The sequence below is a fragment of the Martes martes genome (genome assembly GCF_963455335.1).
Source record: "Martes martes genome assembly, chromosome: X".
NCBI classification, from domain to species: Eukaryota; Metazoa; Chordata; class Mammalia; order Carnivora; family Mustelidae; genus Martes; species Martes martes.
This window is the reverse complement of record NC_137897.1, coordinates 19,292,749-19,311,980: the sequence shown is the minus strand read 5'-3', so window position 1 is coordinate 19,311,980 and position 19,232 is coordinate 19,292,749. Positions and strand designations below refer to the sequence as shown.

The 19,232-nt window shown below is 55.2% G+C and overlaps 1 protein-coding gene across 1 annotated transcript; it reads left to right on the top strand.

Moving 5' to 3' along the window:
• Nucleotides 1-5,862: 5,862 nt before the first annotated feature.
• ARX (aristaless related homeobox) lies at nucleotides 5,863-17,986 on the top strand (the record flags this gene model as incomplete). The annotated part of the gene is made up of 5 exons (XM_080795611.1): nucleotides 5,863-6,058; nucleotides 7,814-8,711; nucleotides 11,334-11,379; nucleotides 14,197-14,525; nucleotides 16,805-17,986. The coding sequence occupies 5 exons, from the start codon at nucleotides 5,863-5,865 to the stop codon at nucleotides 17,043-17,045; spliced, it is 1,710 nt and encodes a 569-aa protein (XP_080651737.1). The 3' UTR covers nucleotides 17,046-17,986.
• Nucleotides 17,987-19,232: the final 1,246 nt, after the last annotated feature.

Below are 19,232 nucleotides of genomic sequence, written 5' to 3'. Positions count from 1 at the left end.
TGGGGTAGTCTAGAGTCAGAAGGTGGGAGGGGATCATAGAGCCAGGATGTGGGGGTGCCACAGAGACCGACTGCAAATAAAAGAAATATTAGAGTAGCTACCTTCAGATGACCCCTCACTAAGGACTGAGGAACCTGAGGGCGCACGCGGCTAGGACTCCACGAACACTCCAGAGACCGCAGATTCAGATCTCAGGCTGGTGTTGCAGCCTCTGCACGCTTGCCTTCGCCCCACCCCCAATTATTCCACTTCTCGGGCCAGTGTTTCCTGAGGTTCTCCAGCAAGAATCCACCCAGCAATTATCTTCCCTCTCGCGCGCATGGGGGGACATTAACCACGAACGCGCTGGAGAAGAAAGGTACAGATGGGTCTTTTATTGCACACTTGGAAATGTTTCCAAGGCTTTTGTTTTCTTCCCCCATTCATTCCTGCAGTATCACTAGGATCTGCCAACTTCAGTGCCCAGAGGCTGCGGCGGAAGGGCCCGGCCCACCCGGAGACCCCCGCTAGGGGGCGCGCTCTGGCCGTGGCGCGGAGCCGAGCCCGAGGGGGGGGCTCCGCTGCGAGGACGGCGACAGCGGGGGTCGGCATGGGCCTCCGGACTGACGCCGGCGTTGGGTCCCTCGCTGCTCCTGACGTGAGCTCCTACCCGTGCCCCCTACACACACCCCAAGTCCGGGGGCGCCAGGAGCAGCAGCTACAGAATAACGGTGGCTGCGCCGGGGACGCCTCGACCCTGGACGCACCCAGGGTCCCGCCGTCCCGCGGCGTTGGAGAGGAGAAGCCAGTTGGTGGCGATTACAGGGCGCCGAGAAGTTTCCCTCTCTGGTCTGGAAACCTGGGGAACGGTGCGGCAGGAGATGGGGCGGGAGGGAGGAGAGGTCCCGCCGAGGACTCAGGGTGAGAGCCCAAACACTTGCTTCTCGGCCCTGAGAAGGGGGCACCTTCCGCTCCTCCCCCTCCTCCCCCGCCTTCCGAGGGCAGACGTGAGCCGCGACCCGCTCGCCTGGCTTTGTGCACAGAGCAAGGCTAGAAAATGCCTCGGTTGGCCGCCTGAGGGGATGATTGCGGTGGGGGGTGGGGTCTGTTTTCTCTCTAGTTCTCGCTCCCCACCCCCTTCCCTGCCTGCAGAAGGGTAACCAAAAGTGGCGAAGTTTGCAAATAAGGGGAGCTGTCCTAACGCAGTGATCACACCCACACGTCCGTACCTTGAGGGCTCGGCCGCGGTCCTCCTCTCCCAGCCGAGCCCTGTTGGTGGAACCCAGGGTTCCCGCGAACTACACGGGGAAGAGGGGGGGACTGGGAAACACCAAGGACTCTTTCCTGGAAACCCAAGTTGTCAGTCCCTTCGGACCTTTCCACGAGCTGATGCTCTGAAAACACATCAACAAACAAACACCGTCCACAGACAGTTCCCCGCCGCCTTGGGAAGAACTGGGTCAGGGGTGAGGAGTGGAGGGCAAGCAGGGGGCAGAGAAGGCGAGGGACTAGTGCTAGGCAAGCGGATTATGTTGTATTTCCTCCTACTATCAGACTTCCAGAAGGAGAGACCACGATTTGTGCATAAAATGTGTACCCCGGAGTGGGTGAGGCTCTGAAGGCAGCATTTGTGGAGGTTAACCTTGACTGGTTGGAGTTAAGGGGGTGGGGGTGAGGCAAATATTTCTGTTTGTGCCCTCCGGCTCTTCCCAGCACCGGCTGTCAATCCCGACGCTTGTTATCCTCACAAGGCTTCAGTTTGTTTGCCTGATCTCAGCAAGGTTTTCTTCCACAAGTAGAACTATAATTGCTATAATTCTACTGTATCATTTGGATCATTGCAGTATTGTTGTTTTCTCTCCCTCTTTCTCTCCTCCTAACACTGCAATAACGCGCTCCAGTGTTAAATTAGCAGGTTGCGGAAGACCATAAATGAATGAAAGTTTGTTAAAAAAAAAAAAAAGAAAATAAATAAATAAAACAGCAAAATGACTTGGCAAAGGAGATATCACATCGCAGAGACTCCTTGAGTGTAATCAGGACTTATTGTCTTCCCTTCCAATGGCTTCCAATTTGGTCGCCAGACTCCAGTGAAGTTTATTTCTATTGTTTAAATATATGTTTTGAAGAGGTCGAGCATAATTTAAGGGGACCTGAGTGTCCGGTGAGGCTGGAAGCCCGTCACTGCTTTATTTACTTATGCGTATACTGCACAGTAAATTAAAACATCTCAAATGAAAAGTGTGCAAGGTTAACTCTCCTCCAAACATCCCCCCCCATAATGACATTTACTGCCACCCCCTTATCCTGCATTTCTTGCAAATATAATTTTGAAACTGCAATGTAGAATTAGTTCTCACCATGGAAAAGAGAGGAGTTTCTTCCACCCTCCTTTTCTAGGTAATTATTATTTCCAGTCCTGGGGACAAGCCTCATCTTTTGCCATAAACAACAGTTTTAAGCACTTCTGACCCTCATTTCTGGCCATAAATGTCATTTTTATTTCAGTGATTGACTGTAAAGGCAGATAAACTGCAAACAATTGTTTTCTAGGCAGCCCAGGGGAAAAGGAAAAAAAAAAAACAAACCATTTACAGACCCCAAAGACTAGAGGAGCCAGGAGTTGAGAATAACAAAGTACAAACGTGAATAATATTAGCACTAAAATGAAATTACTTTGATCCGTGGGAAAAAGAAAGTGAGATGAAAGTGAAGGGTCGTTTTGCTGACAGTAAATATGAAATTGGCTAACCTAAAAGTTTTTATACATATCCTATAGCCCAATTCTTACAAGTTTACCTACTCAACAAATCAATTAAATTCTTCCTAGATCTTAGAAGTATCATTTTTGTTTTCTAAAATAACAAACAGGAAGAGTGCCTCGCTGGCTTAGTCATGGGACTCTTGATCTCCCAGTCGTGAGTTCAAGCCCCATGTTGGGTGTAGAGCTTACCTTTAAAAAATTAAAATTAATAAATAGGATAGCGCATACATCCTAAACCCATATTCTGTCTAGACACTATGGGGATGCCAGCAGGTTCTGTCTCCCAGTGGGTATGCTGGAAAAGTTTTCTGTTGTTGTTTTTAATTTAATCTTTCAGGAATAGCAAAAGTCAATTGTAGATTTTGAAGTTGGTATTGAATTGTGACAAAGATCATCTCAGGGCTATTGGGTGTAAAATGAACGGGGTCGGGCCCTTCTTCCCAAAGTGAATGGACGTGTCTTCCCAATAGCGTCCTCACAGCGGAAGACTAATTAGAAATACCAAAAATGAACAAAATAAAATAACAAAGCTAGTGTTTCCAAATAGGTTTCCCAAAGAAACACATTATATTCCATTAATAGAGTTAGATTTAATTCCAGGGGTCATTAAGTCAGAATCAGAAATTCTATGTTAACCTCCTTCTTTTACAGTGAATGATTAAAATTAGAATACACCCCAGCAGAAAGTCCGACTTCTTTTTTAAAAAAGGAGAACAGCTGCAGAAGGGGGAGGAGGGAGACGGAAGCAAAGAAATCTTCCACCGAGAGAGCTGAAACCCTGTTAGGCTCTCAGAAATGATTTGTGCGTTTGTGTCTCTTTTTATTTAACACGATCTTTTTTGGACTCGTTTTTCAGCCCACTCCCTGCGTGTGCGGAGCCGACTCTGAAGTCACGGAGCCACCCAGCAGCCGGGTCTTGTGGATTTCCGACGCGGGGCCCGGCGGGAGGGAAAAGTGCCTATGTTTCTCCCAGCGACCAGCCGCAGGGACACCCGCGAGGGTCCGCGGCTGGAGGCTTGGAGGAGACGGTCGCGTCTTTACAGCTGCATCGAGACCCGCTTGCCGGGAGCGGGCTCCCGGGGCTGGGGAGGGAATCAGCGCGCAGAATGTTAGGTGAAAGCTGAACGGGACAGTGTAAAAACCGGAACTGTTGGTGAGGATGGAAAAAGGAAGAATGCAGGAAAGGCAGGAGAAGATCCCAGGTACCTCGGATCAGCAGGCAGGGCTTAAAAGAAAATCGAATGTCAGAGATAGCTCAGGGACAGCTCCGTCCCCCAGCCCCATCATCCAAGTGTAGAAAAAACTGGTGAGAATCAAACTAAAAAACAGAAAGACAGAGAGAGGGACGCAGAGAGACATTCCCCCCGCCTTGCCTTTAATAGTAGTAGTAATATCAGCATCAGTATTAACATTATTAATGTACCTGTTCCCAACCCTTCATCCCCCTAAAGTTGTGTCTTGAATACTCCTGCCAAGCGAGCCCGATCTTTCGGCACCCACCCACCAGCATCCAAGAGTTATGCAGATGTTTATGGCTGGAAAAAAAAATCCCAGTTATGCATCCTTGTATTTTTAAATACTGACTGTAAGTGATTCAAGTATAATCCTTTGTAAAACGCTTTTCTCTTTGACACATTGAAGGGGTTGAGACAGAAAAACCCGGCGTGGATTCCCCCTCCCTGAACCCTCTCCCACCCACCACCCTCGCTCCCATCCTGCCATGGTGGGGGGGTGGGGGGCTGACTGGCCCTTGAGCCCTGCACCCAGGCAAAGAGGGAGTCCATGCTAGCCCCTCGCCCAGGCTTGGCCCAACTTCAGTCCCGGCTGGTCTCGATTCTCAGCGCTGGACGCGCAGGAAGTTGTTTGGTAAGAAACGCGTTCAACCACAGGTTCATTCTCTTACCTTTGCTAATGGGAGCCAGGCCCTAAGAATTCAGAATTTTAGGCGCTTACGCTTGGTAGAAGCCGAACCTGGGTCCTTCCCATCCGGGAGCACTCAGGGCCCCCACAGGTCTGGTCCCTGCACGAGATTTGAGAGTGTCCAGTCTCGGGGTGACAGCCTAACTAATGAAGGCGAACTTGAAGGAGGAAAAGAGAAGCGAGTCTGGGGAGGAGGGGGAGACTCCCAGACTCCGCGGTTGACACTCGCCTGTCCCGATCTGACCCGTAGGTGCTCAAGTGAAGGCCGCGGGTCTTTGGCAGAGCTTAGTCCTCAAGGGGACTGTTTCCAGAGGTCAAGACGGAGACGAGACAGGTTGGGGGCCGCTACGAACCCGAGAGCAGCCTCCGGGCTCAGGGTGAAGACTAACAGCTCAAGGCGTCGGGCCACAAGAGTAAAGCAAACGCCCAAACAGTAATGTTTGCTTTCGGCCATCACCCTGACACCTCGGAGGCCCGTCCAGCCTAAAGGGCACGGCGACTGGGCGCCACTGAGATCGAGGCGCTGTCCTGGGAGCACAGCCCTGGCTTTGCAAAGTACCAAGTCGGTCTGAACGCGAGCCTCAAGGCCTTGCCTCCAGGAAGCGAGGTCCTCTGGTTGGTGGAAGGGGCGCACGGCGCCCAAGTGGCACCCACAGGCCTAACATCAGAATAAGCTAGAGCTTCGGGGCAGCCCTGATGGGTTAAAGGAGAATCCATAGGAAGAAGATGGAGAACTTAGAAAATTGTTAGTTAAAAACAAAAAAAAAAGGAAAAAAAATGGTTCGGGTGTGTGCCCGCTGTCCCCTTATCCTCCGCACCCCTCTCCCCAACGCCGGCCTTTCCGGACTCCAGTCCAGGCTTTGCTCTGAGCCCGCAGCCCAGCGCAGCCCGGCCTCTGGCGAGAGCCAATCAGAGGGCGCCTCTCAGCACGTGGAGAAGAGAGACTCCAGAGCTCCGCGCCCGCTGCTCACTACACTTGTTACTGCTTGTCCTGAGCGCGGAGAGGGCGAGCTTGGGCCGCGGGCAGGGCGGGAGCCAGCAGCCAGCAACTGAGGGAGGCAGAGAGACACAGAGATCGCAGTAATATCCATTACAACCAGCCATCTAACCCAACTCCCTAACACACATCCATCCACCCCACCCTCCAGGAGAGGCAGCCAGCGGCCCCGCTCTCTGCGTCCAGGGAAGAAGCCCCAGCCATGAGCAATCAGTACCAGGAGGAGGGCTGCTCCGAGAGGCCCGAGTGCAAAAGTAAATCTCCAACTTTGCTCTCCTCCTACTGCATCGACAGCATCCTGGGCCGAAGGAGCCCATGCAAGATGCGGCTGCTGGGAGCCGCGCAGAGCCTGCCCGCCCCACTGGCCAGCCGCGCCGACCAGGAAAAGGCTGTGCAAGGTAAGGCTGCGCCCGCCAGGCACCTGCAAAGAGTGCTGGGCACTGGTTTGGATGTTTGATGTTCGGGGCCAGGGGCCTGGGGTTATCAAGCTGGAGATGGAGGACAGAGAGAGAACTCTGAGGCCTGGTGCCTCAAAGAGCAGCAAACATCTCGCTAGGGGCTGTCTCTCCCTTCCTCTCAGTTTCCTGAAGCACAGGCCAAGCTTCGCTTTGGTGGTGGTGGGGGGGAGCTTAGATTCTCAGAATTGGCTTTTAGTTCGTTTAAATGTTTCCTTTGGTGGCCTTGGGGGTGCTCTGAAGAGGGGCCACCGGTCAGAAACAGCAGGTGCCGGGTGGACCCTTGTAACAACTTGAAGACAAGGACCCCTAAAGCTGTGAATAGGGGTGTCCAGGTAGACTGAGCCTTGGTCTCTCCTCTTTGGAAGATTTCTTTACTTGTAGTGCTCTCCACACCCCCACCCGCCCCCCACCGTCCGCCCTTTTTTTCTTTTTTTAATTGTAGCTTACTTGTGACCTTTTAAACCCAAGCTTTGTAGAAAACATCTCCCTGGGATTACCCAAATGCTCCTTATTGTATTTGAAATGTATGAAATGTGCAGCTTCTGGGTGCTATGTTTTCTCTGCTGTGTTATTTTTTAAAAATAGAGTTGAAACATTTGAAAGGGTTTTTTCCCTAAAATTAAAAATTCCAAAACAACCGTCGTTTTGCCCCGAACCTGTTACGCTCAAGTTTCGCCTTGAGCTGCCCTCAGAAGTATCACAGGGAAAGAATTGTTGATTTCTTTTAAAATCCGAAAACCAGCGGTCCAGCCGCAGCGCCCCTTGGAAGACAGGAGCAGATGGCGGAGAAGGAGAAGTTTAAAATAAAACTGACTTTTTCCTTTTCTTTTTTTAGCCTGCAGTGGCACCTGTGCCAGGCGCTTCCTCGAAGGGAAAGAGTGGCCTGTGCCTGTTGTGCCCCCCTCCTGCCCCCTCCTAGGCCTTTCCGAGCCCATTTTCCCCAGGACGATTTTTCTTTGCCTTTCTGTGCTAGGAGCCCCCGTCCCCCGCCCGCGGCGGGCTGTTGGGGCACGGCCCGCGCTCAGGGCCACTGGGCCGCTTCCTCAGTCCCCGCAGGGGTCGCCCACGGGCAGTGCCCCTCTCGCCGGCCTGGGCCTGCGTGGCAGAGCAGCGGGCAGAGGTCCTGCGTAAAGTTTTCAAGGTGGTGGTGATTTTTTTTTTTTAAGTTGTTGAATGTTTTCAGAGTCTTCCTTGCCCTGAAATGGGGAGGGGAAAAAAGTGAGAGAGAGAGGGAGAGCGCGAGCGCGCAAAGGGAAAGAAAAAGAAAGGAAGAAAGGAAGAGGAGAGTGAGCGGGGAAAGCGCACAAAAAGAAAGGAAGGAAGGGCGAGAGGAGAAAGAGGAGGAAAGAACGTGAGAGACGGGTAGAGAAGGAAAGAGAAAAAGAGAAGGAAAATAAAAATGAAAGGAAGAGAGGGAAAGAAAGAGGTAAAGGAAGGAAAAAATGAAATGAAGGGAAGAGTGGGAGAGGGAAAGGAGAGATGAGAGGGACGGAGGAGGACAGAAGAAAAAAAAGAGAAGGAAAGAAAAAGCCTGAAAAGTGGGGAAGGAGGTGAAGGGGGTCCAAATCCGGTATCGCGCGAGAGGGGGGGCCGGGGCCTAGGGGCCGAGAGAGCAGTGGTGGGTCGGCCTCCGGCGGCGGCTCTGGCGGGGACGCCCGGCTGGCTAGTGCGCTGACCGCTCTCCCTTGCCCGCAGGCTCCCCCAAGGGCAGCAGCGCCCCGTTCGAGGCTGAGCTCCACCTGCCGCCCAAGCTTCGGCGCCTGTACGGCCCGGGCGGGGGCCGCCTTCTCCAGGGCGCCGCGGCGGCGGCGGCGGCGGCCGCGGCAGCTGCTGCGGCGGCGGCCACTGCCACGGCCACGGCGGGTCCGCGCGGGGAGGCCCCTCCGCCGCCGCCGCCAACCGCGCGGCCCGGGGAGCGGCCGGACGGCGCGGGGGCTGCGGTGGCCGCCGCGGCCGCCGCAGCCGCGGCCTGGGACACGCTCAAGATCAGCCAGGCACCGCAGGTGAGCATCAGCCGCAGCAAGTCGTACCGCGAAAACGGGGCGCCCTTCGTGCCGCCACCGCCCGCGCTGGACGAGCTGGGTGGCCCGGGGGGCGCCGCGCACCCGGACGAGCGCCTCGGCGCGGCCAGCGGCCCCGGTGGCGCCCAGGCGGCGGGTGGCGGTACAGGCGCAGAGGACGACGAGGAGGAGCTGCTGGAGGATGAAGAAGATGAAGACGAGGAAGAGGAGCTGTTGGAGGACGACGAGGAGGAGCTGCTGGAGGACGACGCCCGCGCGCTGCTCAAGGAGCCCCGGCGCTGTGCCGTGGCCACCACTGGCGGGGTGGCCGCCGCCGCCGCCGCCGCCGCCGCCGCCGCCGCCGTGGCCACCGAGGGCGGCGAGCTATCGCCTAAGGAGGAGCTCCTGCTGCACCCAGAGGACGCCGAGGGCAAGGACGGCGAGGACAGCGTGTGCCTGTCGGCGGGCAGCGATTCGGAGGAGGGGCTGCTGAAGCGCAAACAGCGGCGCTACCGCACCACGTTCACCAGCTACCAGCTGGAGGAACTGGAGCGGGCCTTCCAGAAGACGCACTACCCAGACGTCTTCACCAGGTACGCGAGAGGGGCGGGCGCGGCGGTAGCTCGGAGAGGGCGCCTGCGGGCCCCGGAGAGGGAAGGCGGGCGGGCGGGGGGCCCCGGGTTCTGGGCAGGGACTTGGCTCTTGGACTCTACCCACGTTTGTCCTCCCAGCGCACCCACCCCTACTCACAAAAAACTACGCCCACCCAAGCCCAGCCCTACTCCGGGCTTTAAGTTTGGACTGGGATCGCTCTTTTCCTTCCCAAAGTCTCTTCAGTTTAATTTTTTTATTTTTTTGGTCAAATTACAAGTTTTAGTTAGAGAAAAACGTCCTCTCCAAAGAGTGCCCGAAAGCGCCACCTTGGAGGCACGCGCTCCCCAGAGCACAGACGCCGGACCCCAGGCGCTGCGGTCCCGGCCAGGCCCCAGGCCAGGCTCAGGAAGCAAAAACAGGGGCTATTTTTGGCCGCTGTGTGGTGCGCGTTCGCCACCCCCGCCTGATGCCCCAGGAGCCTGGTGCGTATCAGTTACGCTGTTCGCTGTTCACAGTGAAGCTAGAGCCCGTGCCTGCGGAGAAGGCCTTTAAAAAGATTCCAGTTCTGTCGTTTGAGGACTTCGGAAATAACGGGAGCAAGTCAGAACTGGGCAGGGTTTGGTATCTGCACATCTGGGGGGCAGCAGCCAGAGTCTTCCCCGCTCATCCCTGTGCTCTCTCCGCACACGCACGTTAAGCCCAGCACTCGTTTACTGTACGCGGGTTTACAGGGGCGGGCCGGGATTGCTGGCAGCCTGGCGGACGGGAGACAAAACGGCGAGGGGAGGGGCATTTTCCTCTTTGGACGGCTGTCCAGCCGGGGTGTTCCACCTGGTCACGCTCCACTTTACTCTTGCCGGACTGTTTTGGGGAAAGAGGTGAGGTGACTGGACCCCAAGGCCCCAGCTAGTTCATCCAACCTGGGGCGCTGGCCGGCGGGGTGGGGGGGGGGGGGCTTCCTCTCCCACCCGAAGGCCAAGGTCTGGGCTCAGACGAGGAGAGGAGCCAGGGGCAGGGCAAACTTCCCTCCGTGGATAGGAAGAAACCGATGGGTGTCTGCCTGGCGCAGGAGCTTGTCCAGCTCGGGCAGCTCCTTCGCTCAAGACGCGTGCAGCTTTTCCATAAGCGGTTTAGAAGTGGAAGGCTAGCCGCCCCTTTGAACCGGAGGAGGAATTGCGGCTCAGAGCTCAGGAGGCCCGAGCCAACTCTAAAGTGTCGCTGATCTGGCGAGTAATTGCCAAACTCTCTCCTAAGCAGTCATGAAAAAGAAGTGGCTCTGACGCTGGCAGGCACTACACTTGGTCACCCCTCGAGCTAAAGTTGGTCCTCCCCTATCCCATCCAGTCCCTTCATCATCTTTAAAAAGAATATAAATTTCAAAATCGGTGTGTCCTAGCAACTGGCTAAGGGGCCGCCCTGCTTTTTGCATTTGTGACACATGTGTGTTTCAAAAGGAGAAAATGATGAGGTGTCACTGGGCATCCAGGTCTGCCCTTTCTTAGCTTCTCCAGGGGGAACCAGAGTGCTGCAAGGGGAGCAGCTCCACTCCGTCGGCGGGTGCCCTCCTCTTTCCCACTGGGGGTTACCTCGAGTTCCTGGGCTCAGGCCGGGGAGCCGGCCAGAAGTGTGGCTTTAGATTTGCTGGTTCTCACGACAGCGGGAGGCAAGGGAAAGCGCTTGGTGATCTGGTTTTCGCTCCTGGCCCTGAAGTTCCAGGTGTGGACCTGTGCCCTGCGGGCAGTGCAGACCCGGGTCCCAGGCTGGGGCGGCCCCCAGTCTTTCATAGTAAAGGGGGTAGAGCCAATTATTCTCTCGAGCTCATATTTTCGGTAAACAGGTCGTAAGCCATTTTACAGCATCTTAATGGTTTCCTATTTGCCTTAATTGTCGCAGTAATAACTGCAATGACGGGGTAGGGTTTCAGTTAAATTGACTTCCCCTGAGATGGGCAGGGTTTGTAGTGGGCACTGGAGTCAGGAGGTGCGCAGAATTTTGTTTAATCAAAAAATTACCCCACTGAACTCTTAACAAGCTTAACATATCTCCAGAGGGTAATGGGGAGTATGACCTAAGGGGCGAGGGAGGGAGGGGGGCGGGGGGGGGAGATGGAGGGAAAGGCGAAGAGCTGGAGAAGGAGAGAGAGAGAAGGAGGGGGAGAATGGGGTGGGGGGAGGTAGAAAAAAATTTCAAGGCAGAAAGACACCAAGGGCAGGAAAATAATTTTTGGTGAATACTGAGTTCTTCTCCCATGTAACATGAGGACAGAACAGGCAGTAAGCATTGTGTGCATGTGTGTTTCTTGTACAACTCTGGCTTATGGGAGATTGAGGGGGAATCCGAGTACCAGTTAGGCTTATGGACTCAAGAAGCCACCCCTGTCACGCTTGAATATAGTATGATACAAGATAATATCTTATACCCAGCAATGTGTTGTGTGTTTTTATGTTTTCAAACAGTAGGCATTTCGGTGGTGAAGGGCTCATGATGCCCATCTGTTTGGGGGTGAGGGCAGGCAGCCAGGGGAGACCCTAATGGCGGAGGCCTGCCAGCAAGGGGAAGGTGGCTGAGAGGGCTTGCCGGAGCCTGCTGTGACCTCCTGTCTGTGTGTCGCTTTCTTATAGGGAGGAACTGGCCATGAGGCTGGATTTGACTGAGGCCCGAGTCCAGGTGAGCTGCACCAGCAGAGAGAGAGGAGGGAGGGGGAGTGGCGGGGAGGGGAGAAGAGTGGGAGAGGGGGGGTGGATGAATTGGGGTGGGTTGAGACCCCCTTCATAAAACGAAGAGAAGCAGAATCAGAAAAAAAAAAATAGACCCAAACACTCATGCACAAAAAGACGAAAATGTGAAGACCTGGGAGGTTGGAGGGGAAGGTTTCTGGGTTTGGGAGCCTTGGAGAAGGGGTCTAGGATCAGAAGAGGGGTTTCAGGGTCTCTGCACTGCAGTCAGGAGCCCCCCGGTTCCATGGCCCCTGTAGGAAACAATCGGGGGACTGACTTCTCCTGATTGAAATAATGGCATGGAGCATGGATTTGGTTGTTAGACAAATCCGCTCAGCTCCAAGCAGGTATTTGGCTGCGATTAAGTCTCCAATCGGGCTTCATAAAAGCCCACTTAGTGCTAGAACAAACAGGGCCATTTGAAGGCAAAATGCTGTTTGATTTCCCCTCCGCCCGCACAAGGAGCTGGCTAATGCTATTTGATTTCCCATTTTTTATAGCAATGAGCCCACATTGATCTAATAGGGAGTGAGTGCAATGCTATTAAAGGTGTTTGCAGCCCCATACCAGAGTGCATTTCCGAACCCAGGCCTCATAACCAAAGAGACGATCAACACTGGGCAGCCCCGATGGCCAACAGAAAACAGATGTCCCTGGGTTAGGAGCTGAGTGAATCACTTTACAGTCAAAATCAAGCGCTGATAAAGCACAATAAATTCCATATGGCTCATTTAATACACAACAGCTTCTTGCATTAGAGGGCTAATGATGAGGCCTGTCCCCTCCTTTCTGTTGACACATTTCTCCATTGTCAAACAGAGATGTGACAGCAACTCCGTATTTTCAGCTCAGGGGAACGAGTCGTGGGAAAGTTAAATAACTTTTAAAAAGAAAGAGAGCGCCCCCTCCCCTTCTCCTCTCTCCCTATTCACTGGAGAAGATGTAATTAAGTGAATATGAATTATTAGAGCCCTTTCGTTTACCTTTGGGGGGCCTCAGAGGTATTAATTCAATAATGAGGAATTGCAGGGGGACATCTTGATGATTGCAGTTGAGCCGGGAGAGACGATCTGTCTGTAAAAGGTTTCCACGTTCTTTGAGGGCATTCTGCCTCCCCTGCCCCCTCCCCTCCTCCACTCCTTTCACTGCCATCGGAGAGTGGCGGATATTCTCGTCTAGACAGATTTGGGTACACAAAAGCTGCCCACCCAGCCTGGTCCCATCTAGTCTTACTTTTCCAAGCCTCTGAATTTCCGCACTAGAGTGTTTCTCTAATTCACAAATAGATTGTTTGAGGGCTGTGGCATCTTATGGATGGCCCCCTTTTCAGCAGCGTTTGAAATAATCAACTGATATGGATTCTCGACTTCTCTTGTCATAGGGGGCTGTCTAGAAGGCAAGCCCAGCTTAGCTCCCAGGGCTAGTAGGACAACTTCCATGTGTGTATATATGAAAGGCACGGATGTCTTTCAATTAAAAAAAACACACCGAGTCCTCTGGGATCATTTACATTATATTTTCATATAACTCTGGAGAGTCCTGGAGTTCATTCTTAATTTTTAGACTCGTGTGCAGGCATCACCCCAAGCCTAAAAATATTAATGCCTTCAGGGGAGAAGGAGCATATCTTATTAGCTGTGGGTGTGATGAGCAGGTCACATAAAAATAATTTCATGCTTCTGGGAGTTATATTTAGACTATGGTAGCTGCCACATCTCAGGTGAAGGTCTCTACTAAAACAGCTTTCTATTAACAATTAGGAAGATACCTTATGCTGGAAACCTCCCCCAAGCCTAGAACTGTCTTATTTAAATAACCTGTTTAAACCACATCCTGCAAAGAAATCAAGGACCTGTTAGCTCTGAAGATGTGTGAAGTCTACAGGTAGTCCGCATCTGATTTCTGTTCGCCCAGGGTTTGCTGCATACCTGGGCCTGGCAGTCAGCGCCTTCCTGGCGGGAAGCAGGCCCTGCACAGAGCCCCCGCAGCGGGCAGGCCACAGGCCCCATATTTCCTTTCCCAGAGAACTGCGTCCCTACACTGTAGGCTTGTTTGCTGGGGCAAACCCAGCTTTTCCTGCCCGCCCAGCTTTCCCCAAGCCCCAGAACCCAGCTTAGTGCTCTTAGGTGTGCAACAAATATTTCTGGAAAGAATAAATGAACCGCCTCTCCGAGAACCCCTTTTCAACACAGCGGGGATTTTGCCAGCTCTTGGGTAAACCTGAAATAGGCGGGAACCGCTGACAGGCAGCGGAGAGCCCATGTGTGTTCATCCCTGGGTGGCTGCCCACTGCCAAGAGTCCCAGGCTACGGCGAGCTTGCACATGCTTTACGTTATACATTCCACACAGCAGTTTTATTATCACCATTTTACAGATCAGAAAACTGAGGTTGAGAGAGGTTTAAGCGACGTGTTTAAAGCTGCCCCGCAAGCAGATGGACGCGGCGACGTTTAAACCTCGGTTTCCCCCCTCTAAACTCTCGGGACCACTTTCTTCCAACTTGGAAAGGAACTAGGCTGTTTCAAATACGCGCTGCTGGAAAGGCTTTGCCGGCCCCGTGTTTCCTGCTGGCTTTACGTTTGGGCTCCTTCTCGCCACCCGTTTGGCCCCAGAGGTGTCGTTGAATAGCCGGAGGCCAGATAGGGGCGAGTGGGCGCCGGCCCGGGTGGAAAGAAGGAAGGGCCCCGCAGCACTGGGGGTGGGGGCGGGGAGGAGGCCGGGGCGCGCCCCCAGTGCCCGCCGACCGCGGCTCTCTCCGCTTTGCAGGTCTGGTTCCAGAACCGTCGGGCGAAGTGGCGCAAGCGGGAGAAAGCGGGCGCGCAGACCCATCCTCCCGGGCTGCCCTTCCCCGGGCCGCTCTCGGCCACCCACCCGCTGAGCCCCTACCTGGACGCCAGCCCCTTCCCTCCGCACCACCCAGCGCTCGACTCGGCCTGGACGGCCGCCGCGGCCGCGGCCGCCGCCGCCTTCCCGAGCCTACCTCCGCCTCCAGGCTCGGCCAGCCTGCCGCCCAGCGGGGCGCCGCTGGGCCTGAGCACTTTCCTCGGAGCCGCTGTGTTCCGACACCCGGCCTTCATCAGCCCTGCGTTCGGCAGGTAACGCGCGGCGTCGGGGAGTCTGTCTGTCTGTCTGTCTGTTTCTCTCATACACACCCGGAGGCTGGGGTCAGGGAGGAGGCCGGAGACAGGCCGCGGCTACACACATCTTCGCTCTTTGGCCAACCCTCAGAGGTTTAGCCAAAGAAAATACTCTCTAATTTTTCCTCAAACAGTGTGGATTTCGAAGGGAATGACTTGGGACTGAGCAGCAAAGGGGAGGGCGGTGGCAGTAACAACCACCCTGTCAACTGGGAGTGTTCAGTGAGAGCTGTACAGGTACCAGCTGAAGGCAGCAACCACTCAGGCCATAGCTGGTATGTGTGTAACAGTGCCCAGGTGTATCCTACCGAGCTGAGATGACTCCAGATTTTGCAAAAATCCTTCCCCACACCCCAAAGCCTGGCAGAGGAACACAGTTCTGGTTTCCACAGGAGCCCTGGAGCCACCGGCCCTCTGGGTGCAAAGAATTCTTTCTTCTTCCCCAGACTCTAACTTCCCTGTCACTCAAATGACCCGCTGCCAGCCATACCCCCATATGTGCAAACCCCCTCCCCACCCTCACGGCAGCACAAGACAACGAAATAAAAGAAACAGTTCATCGTATATTATAATTCCCTTTCTTTAAATGAACATCGAATGGTGAAATAAAAAGTCTGTATAATCACCCAGACAAAGAAACAAAGGAGGGATGTATTAAGTTGGAAAGTGCAGTGAAAATAAAACTGAATGCAGCTTCAATGATCTCTCTTTGGGAGAACAAAGAAATAACAGATTCATCCAACTGCGCAGCCACTTAACAAAAATCATCTTAGAGAAAAGTTTCAAAAAAAGACACTAAGTAAAAGTAGTTTCATGTAACGAACTGATAAAATAAACAGTGCACTGAAGTGTAGTTAGTGACTCAGTTTACCTATGGAACCGGGGCATCTTACACACCCCCTCCAGGCCACACTTTATTTTTTCTGGGAAAACAACTTTAAGTCCCGTGTCCCTTGAACCAACCCCAACCCCACCCTCACCCCCTTTTCCTTCGGACAAGTGACTTGGAAAAGCTGGAAACCATGGCTGGAGTACCAGACTTCGAGATTTGGAGAGGTCGCAAGAGGAGTGCGGTGGGGGTGGCGTGAAGGGTGGAGGGTGACTTGGGATAAGTAGGAGGCTGTCCTCGAACCCTAGTGGGCTCATTTCTAATCGTGGAAACTCCGAGTCGGCACTGCGGGAGTTCGGAGCCAGAACCCTGGCGGGGGGGAGGGGACATGAGGGGGTTTGGGGGTGGTAGTGTCGGGTGGCAGGGGGGTGGCTCTGGCCGCAGCTGCAGGTCCGCTGTGTTGTGAGAAGGGGGTGGAGGCGCCGCGAGAAGCAATCCCGGCGCCGCCTGGAGTTGGTGGCGCGGACTGGGATCCCGGACTTGGGGTCCGAGGCTTGCGCGTCGCCGTGCACCGCGTGCGCGCGGGGGTCGCGGGTTCGGGGGTTCTCTGGGTAAGAGGCTGCGGGACGCAGGGAAGGCGATGGGAAAGAGTGTTGCCGCGCCGGGACGCGGGGCGGCTGGCGGGTCAGAGCGGCCTGTCGAGCGGAAATCAACAGGCGGGAGCCCCCCACCCCCACCTCGCGGTCATTGGCTGGGCACTGGCGGCTCAGTCTGGCGCGGGAGGGTGGCAGTGTCGGCGGGAAGGCCAGCAAACCAGGCCAGTTTTTCCGGGCAAGAGGAGTCCCCGGCCGACAAGGCGCCCTAGGGAGAGTACAAAGTCTGCAGCATAGGTCTTGATCAGTTTTGATCCCACTTTCTCCCTTCTTTCTCTTTTTTACTTCTCCCTCTATCTCTCTTCTTTTCCTCTTTGTTTTTCTTTCTCTCCTGGCAACTGGAGCTCCCGGCCTGAGAATACAGCCCCTCCTTATGCGAAAGCGCAGAATTCAGGCAATGGGACCGCTGGGTTTTGGGCCACGGGACCTGCCTCCGCCCTGGCTCAGATCCCCTCAGGATACCTGGCCCCTTGGCCTCGCCCCACCCCCGCCACACACCATCGGTTCCCTGCTCTAGTAAAGCCCTCTCAGAGCACCCTAACCTCCCACCCATGCTCCCACCTGTACCCCAGCCCATGGCCTACCCTAGCCCTGCGACGGCGGCGCCCGTCTGCACCCTTGTATGGCCTTCTGCTCCCCGGGTGGGAGGCGGCGGGAAATGCTGCCCACCCGCCCCCCTCCCGCACCCCCCCCCCCCGCCCCGGCGCCGCGCTCAGCTCCCGAGGCCGTGACCGCGCTGTTTGCTCTCCCTGCAGGCTCTTTTCCACCATGGCCCCCCTGACCAGCGCGTCGACCGCGGCCGCGCTCCTGAGACAGCCCACGCCCGCCGTGGAGGGCGCGGTGGCGTCGGGCGCGCTGGCCGACCCGGCCACTGCGGCCGCAGACAGACGCGCCTCTAGCATAGCGGCGCTGAGGCTCAAGGCCAAGGAGCACGCCGCGCAGCTCACGCAGCTCAACATCCTGCCGGGCACCAGCACGGGCAAGGAGGTGTGCTAAAGGCTGCCCTCCACCCTCGCGCCCTGGGCGCACCCCGAAAGGTCACCTCACTCAGCACCACTCAAGACCAAATGGAAACAGAGGACCAGCACACTCCCGAGACGGCACTGAGAGAGCGCAGCCGCCTTCGCAGCAGCCTGGATGCGGGCAAGGCAGCCCCTGGCGCTACCGGACGTGGCACCTCTTCGGCTGGTTGTCCACCCGCCCCCGCCCCCGCCCCCACCACTGCCAACCTCGCTCCCACTCGAACGCCCACTCTCTCCCGTTCTTACTTTGCTGAAAATATCGGAGAGGTTTTCTCTCCAAGACGCCTGGTATTGAAGTTAAAAAATTAAAAAACCCAACCTCTCTTCCTCCTGGCACCCCACTTAGCTTTTTTTTTTTTTTAAACAGCATTTTGGCGCTCTAAGTTGATCTCCCAAGCGTGGGCCCCGGTGTGAAGCCAGGGCCAGGGAAGCGAACGCGAATCTGTAAGATAGCTAACAGTGCACTTAACAGAAAGGGGCGTCTTGTTCTTGTTCTCTTCTTTATCATACACCAACCAAGGTTTTTATATCAAACCAAAGGGAAATACTCTGCTAGAATATGGACTGTTGAAGTCACCAAACTGTGATTATTGATTCTGTATATACCATTGTTATTAAAAAAAAAAAGAACAGAGCTTTGTATATTTGAAATGTTATAACGCAATTGCACTCAGCGTGGTATGGTAAAAGTTTGTCCTCTTGTAGATTCTTACTGTGTTGTAGATACGGTAGGGTTCCTAGACAAATATTTATGTACTCAAGCCCTTTATTTAACTTATTAACTGTAGAGGCTTCCGAAACCTTCAAGTAAAGGCAATGGTACAGTACTTTTGTGTAATGTGTAATTGTTATCACTTTTCCTTGCTATCTAGTGGAGAAGTGTCACGCTCAAAATAAAAAAAAAATTATATGTTTAACAAAAGGAAGTGTGAATGCTCTATGCAGGCGCTGTGGGGTCAGCAGACTGGGGGCCCCCCAGAGGCCAGGGGTGGGCTTCGGCGCTCAGGCACCTTCTCGGTTTATCTGCGAGCGCGTTCTCCTGGCAGAGGCCCCAGGTTTGAATCTGATCCTCGAAGGCATTCGGGTTTCGTCCACGAGTTAAGGACGCCGCCGCAGCGCTTTCCGCCACATCTCGCCTCCCCCCGGGTCGTGCGGCAGCGGGAGCTGAGAGTCCGGGGCTTACGGACGTGGATTGGGCCCCATGGTGGGCGGTGGGTGGACGGTAGGCGTTGTTGACGGTGGAGATAGAAAGTTGAAGCGAGCGGGAGTCTTGGCTTGGAAGGTGAAGGAAACTGTTCGTGGAAAGTGCCACGTAGCAAGGAACCGCGCAGTCCGAGATGACAGGTAATGGCGAGAGCAGGAAGCCGAGGCGCTGGCTTCCGAGGGGGCGGGCTCCACAGTATACCCGCGGGGAGGAGGGTGTGTGTGTGTGTGTGTGTGCGCGCGCGCGCGTCGGGGTGTGAGAGAGAGAGAGAGAAAGAGGGAGAGATGGGGAGAGGGAGAGAGAGAAGAACGCAGAAACAGTGATGGAAAGGCAGCGAGGGGTATCCAAGTGGCAGATCTTAACTCGACAAATGTCATTACATCACTTATCCAGGCATTGGCAAATGTATACGTTTAAAAAAATCTAAACAACTCAGGTTTCTTGAGGAGACCCGATCAGATTTGCGATCCGTAAGCCCCTCGGCGCACTACTCCCCGCGCCGGGAACCGTGGCTTCTCCTCCCCCGCCTCGGCCCTTCCTGCGCCCCTCCCGGTGACCGCGGGGGAAGCCCGCCCGCGGGGGGTGGGTCTCGCCGATGCTCCCAGGGTGATGGGAAAGGGAAGAGAAGCTTAATTAGTTTCAATTTGTAGTAATTAGCGCGCCGGACCTTTGGGGAGAGGGGCAGGCGGGGGGTGGGGTGCCGCCGCGGCGTGACTACCGGGCTCGCGGAGCGGGTGCCAGCCGCCCCGCCAGGCCGTGGGCCAGTCGGGCGCCGCGGGGGGCGGGGGCGAGTCTCCGGGCCTGCCGTCCGGCTCCGCGAGCGCTCCCGGGCCGCGCCCCGCAGAAGAGGGGCGGGTCCCCTTGCGGCCGGGAGCGCAAGTGTGCGCGGCCTAGGGGCAGGTGCGGGGTCGGGCAGAGGTCGGCGGCAACTCGGGGGCGGATAACCCGCTCAGCAGC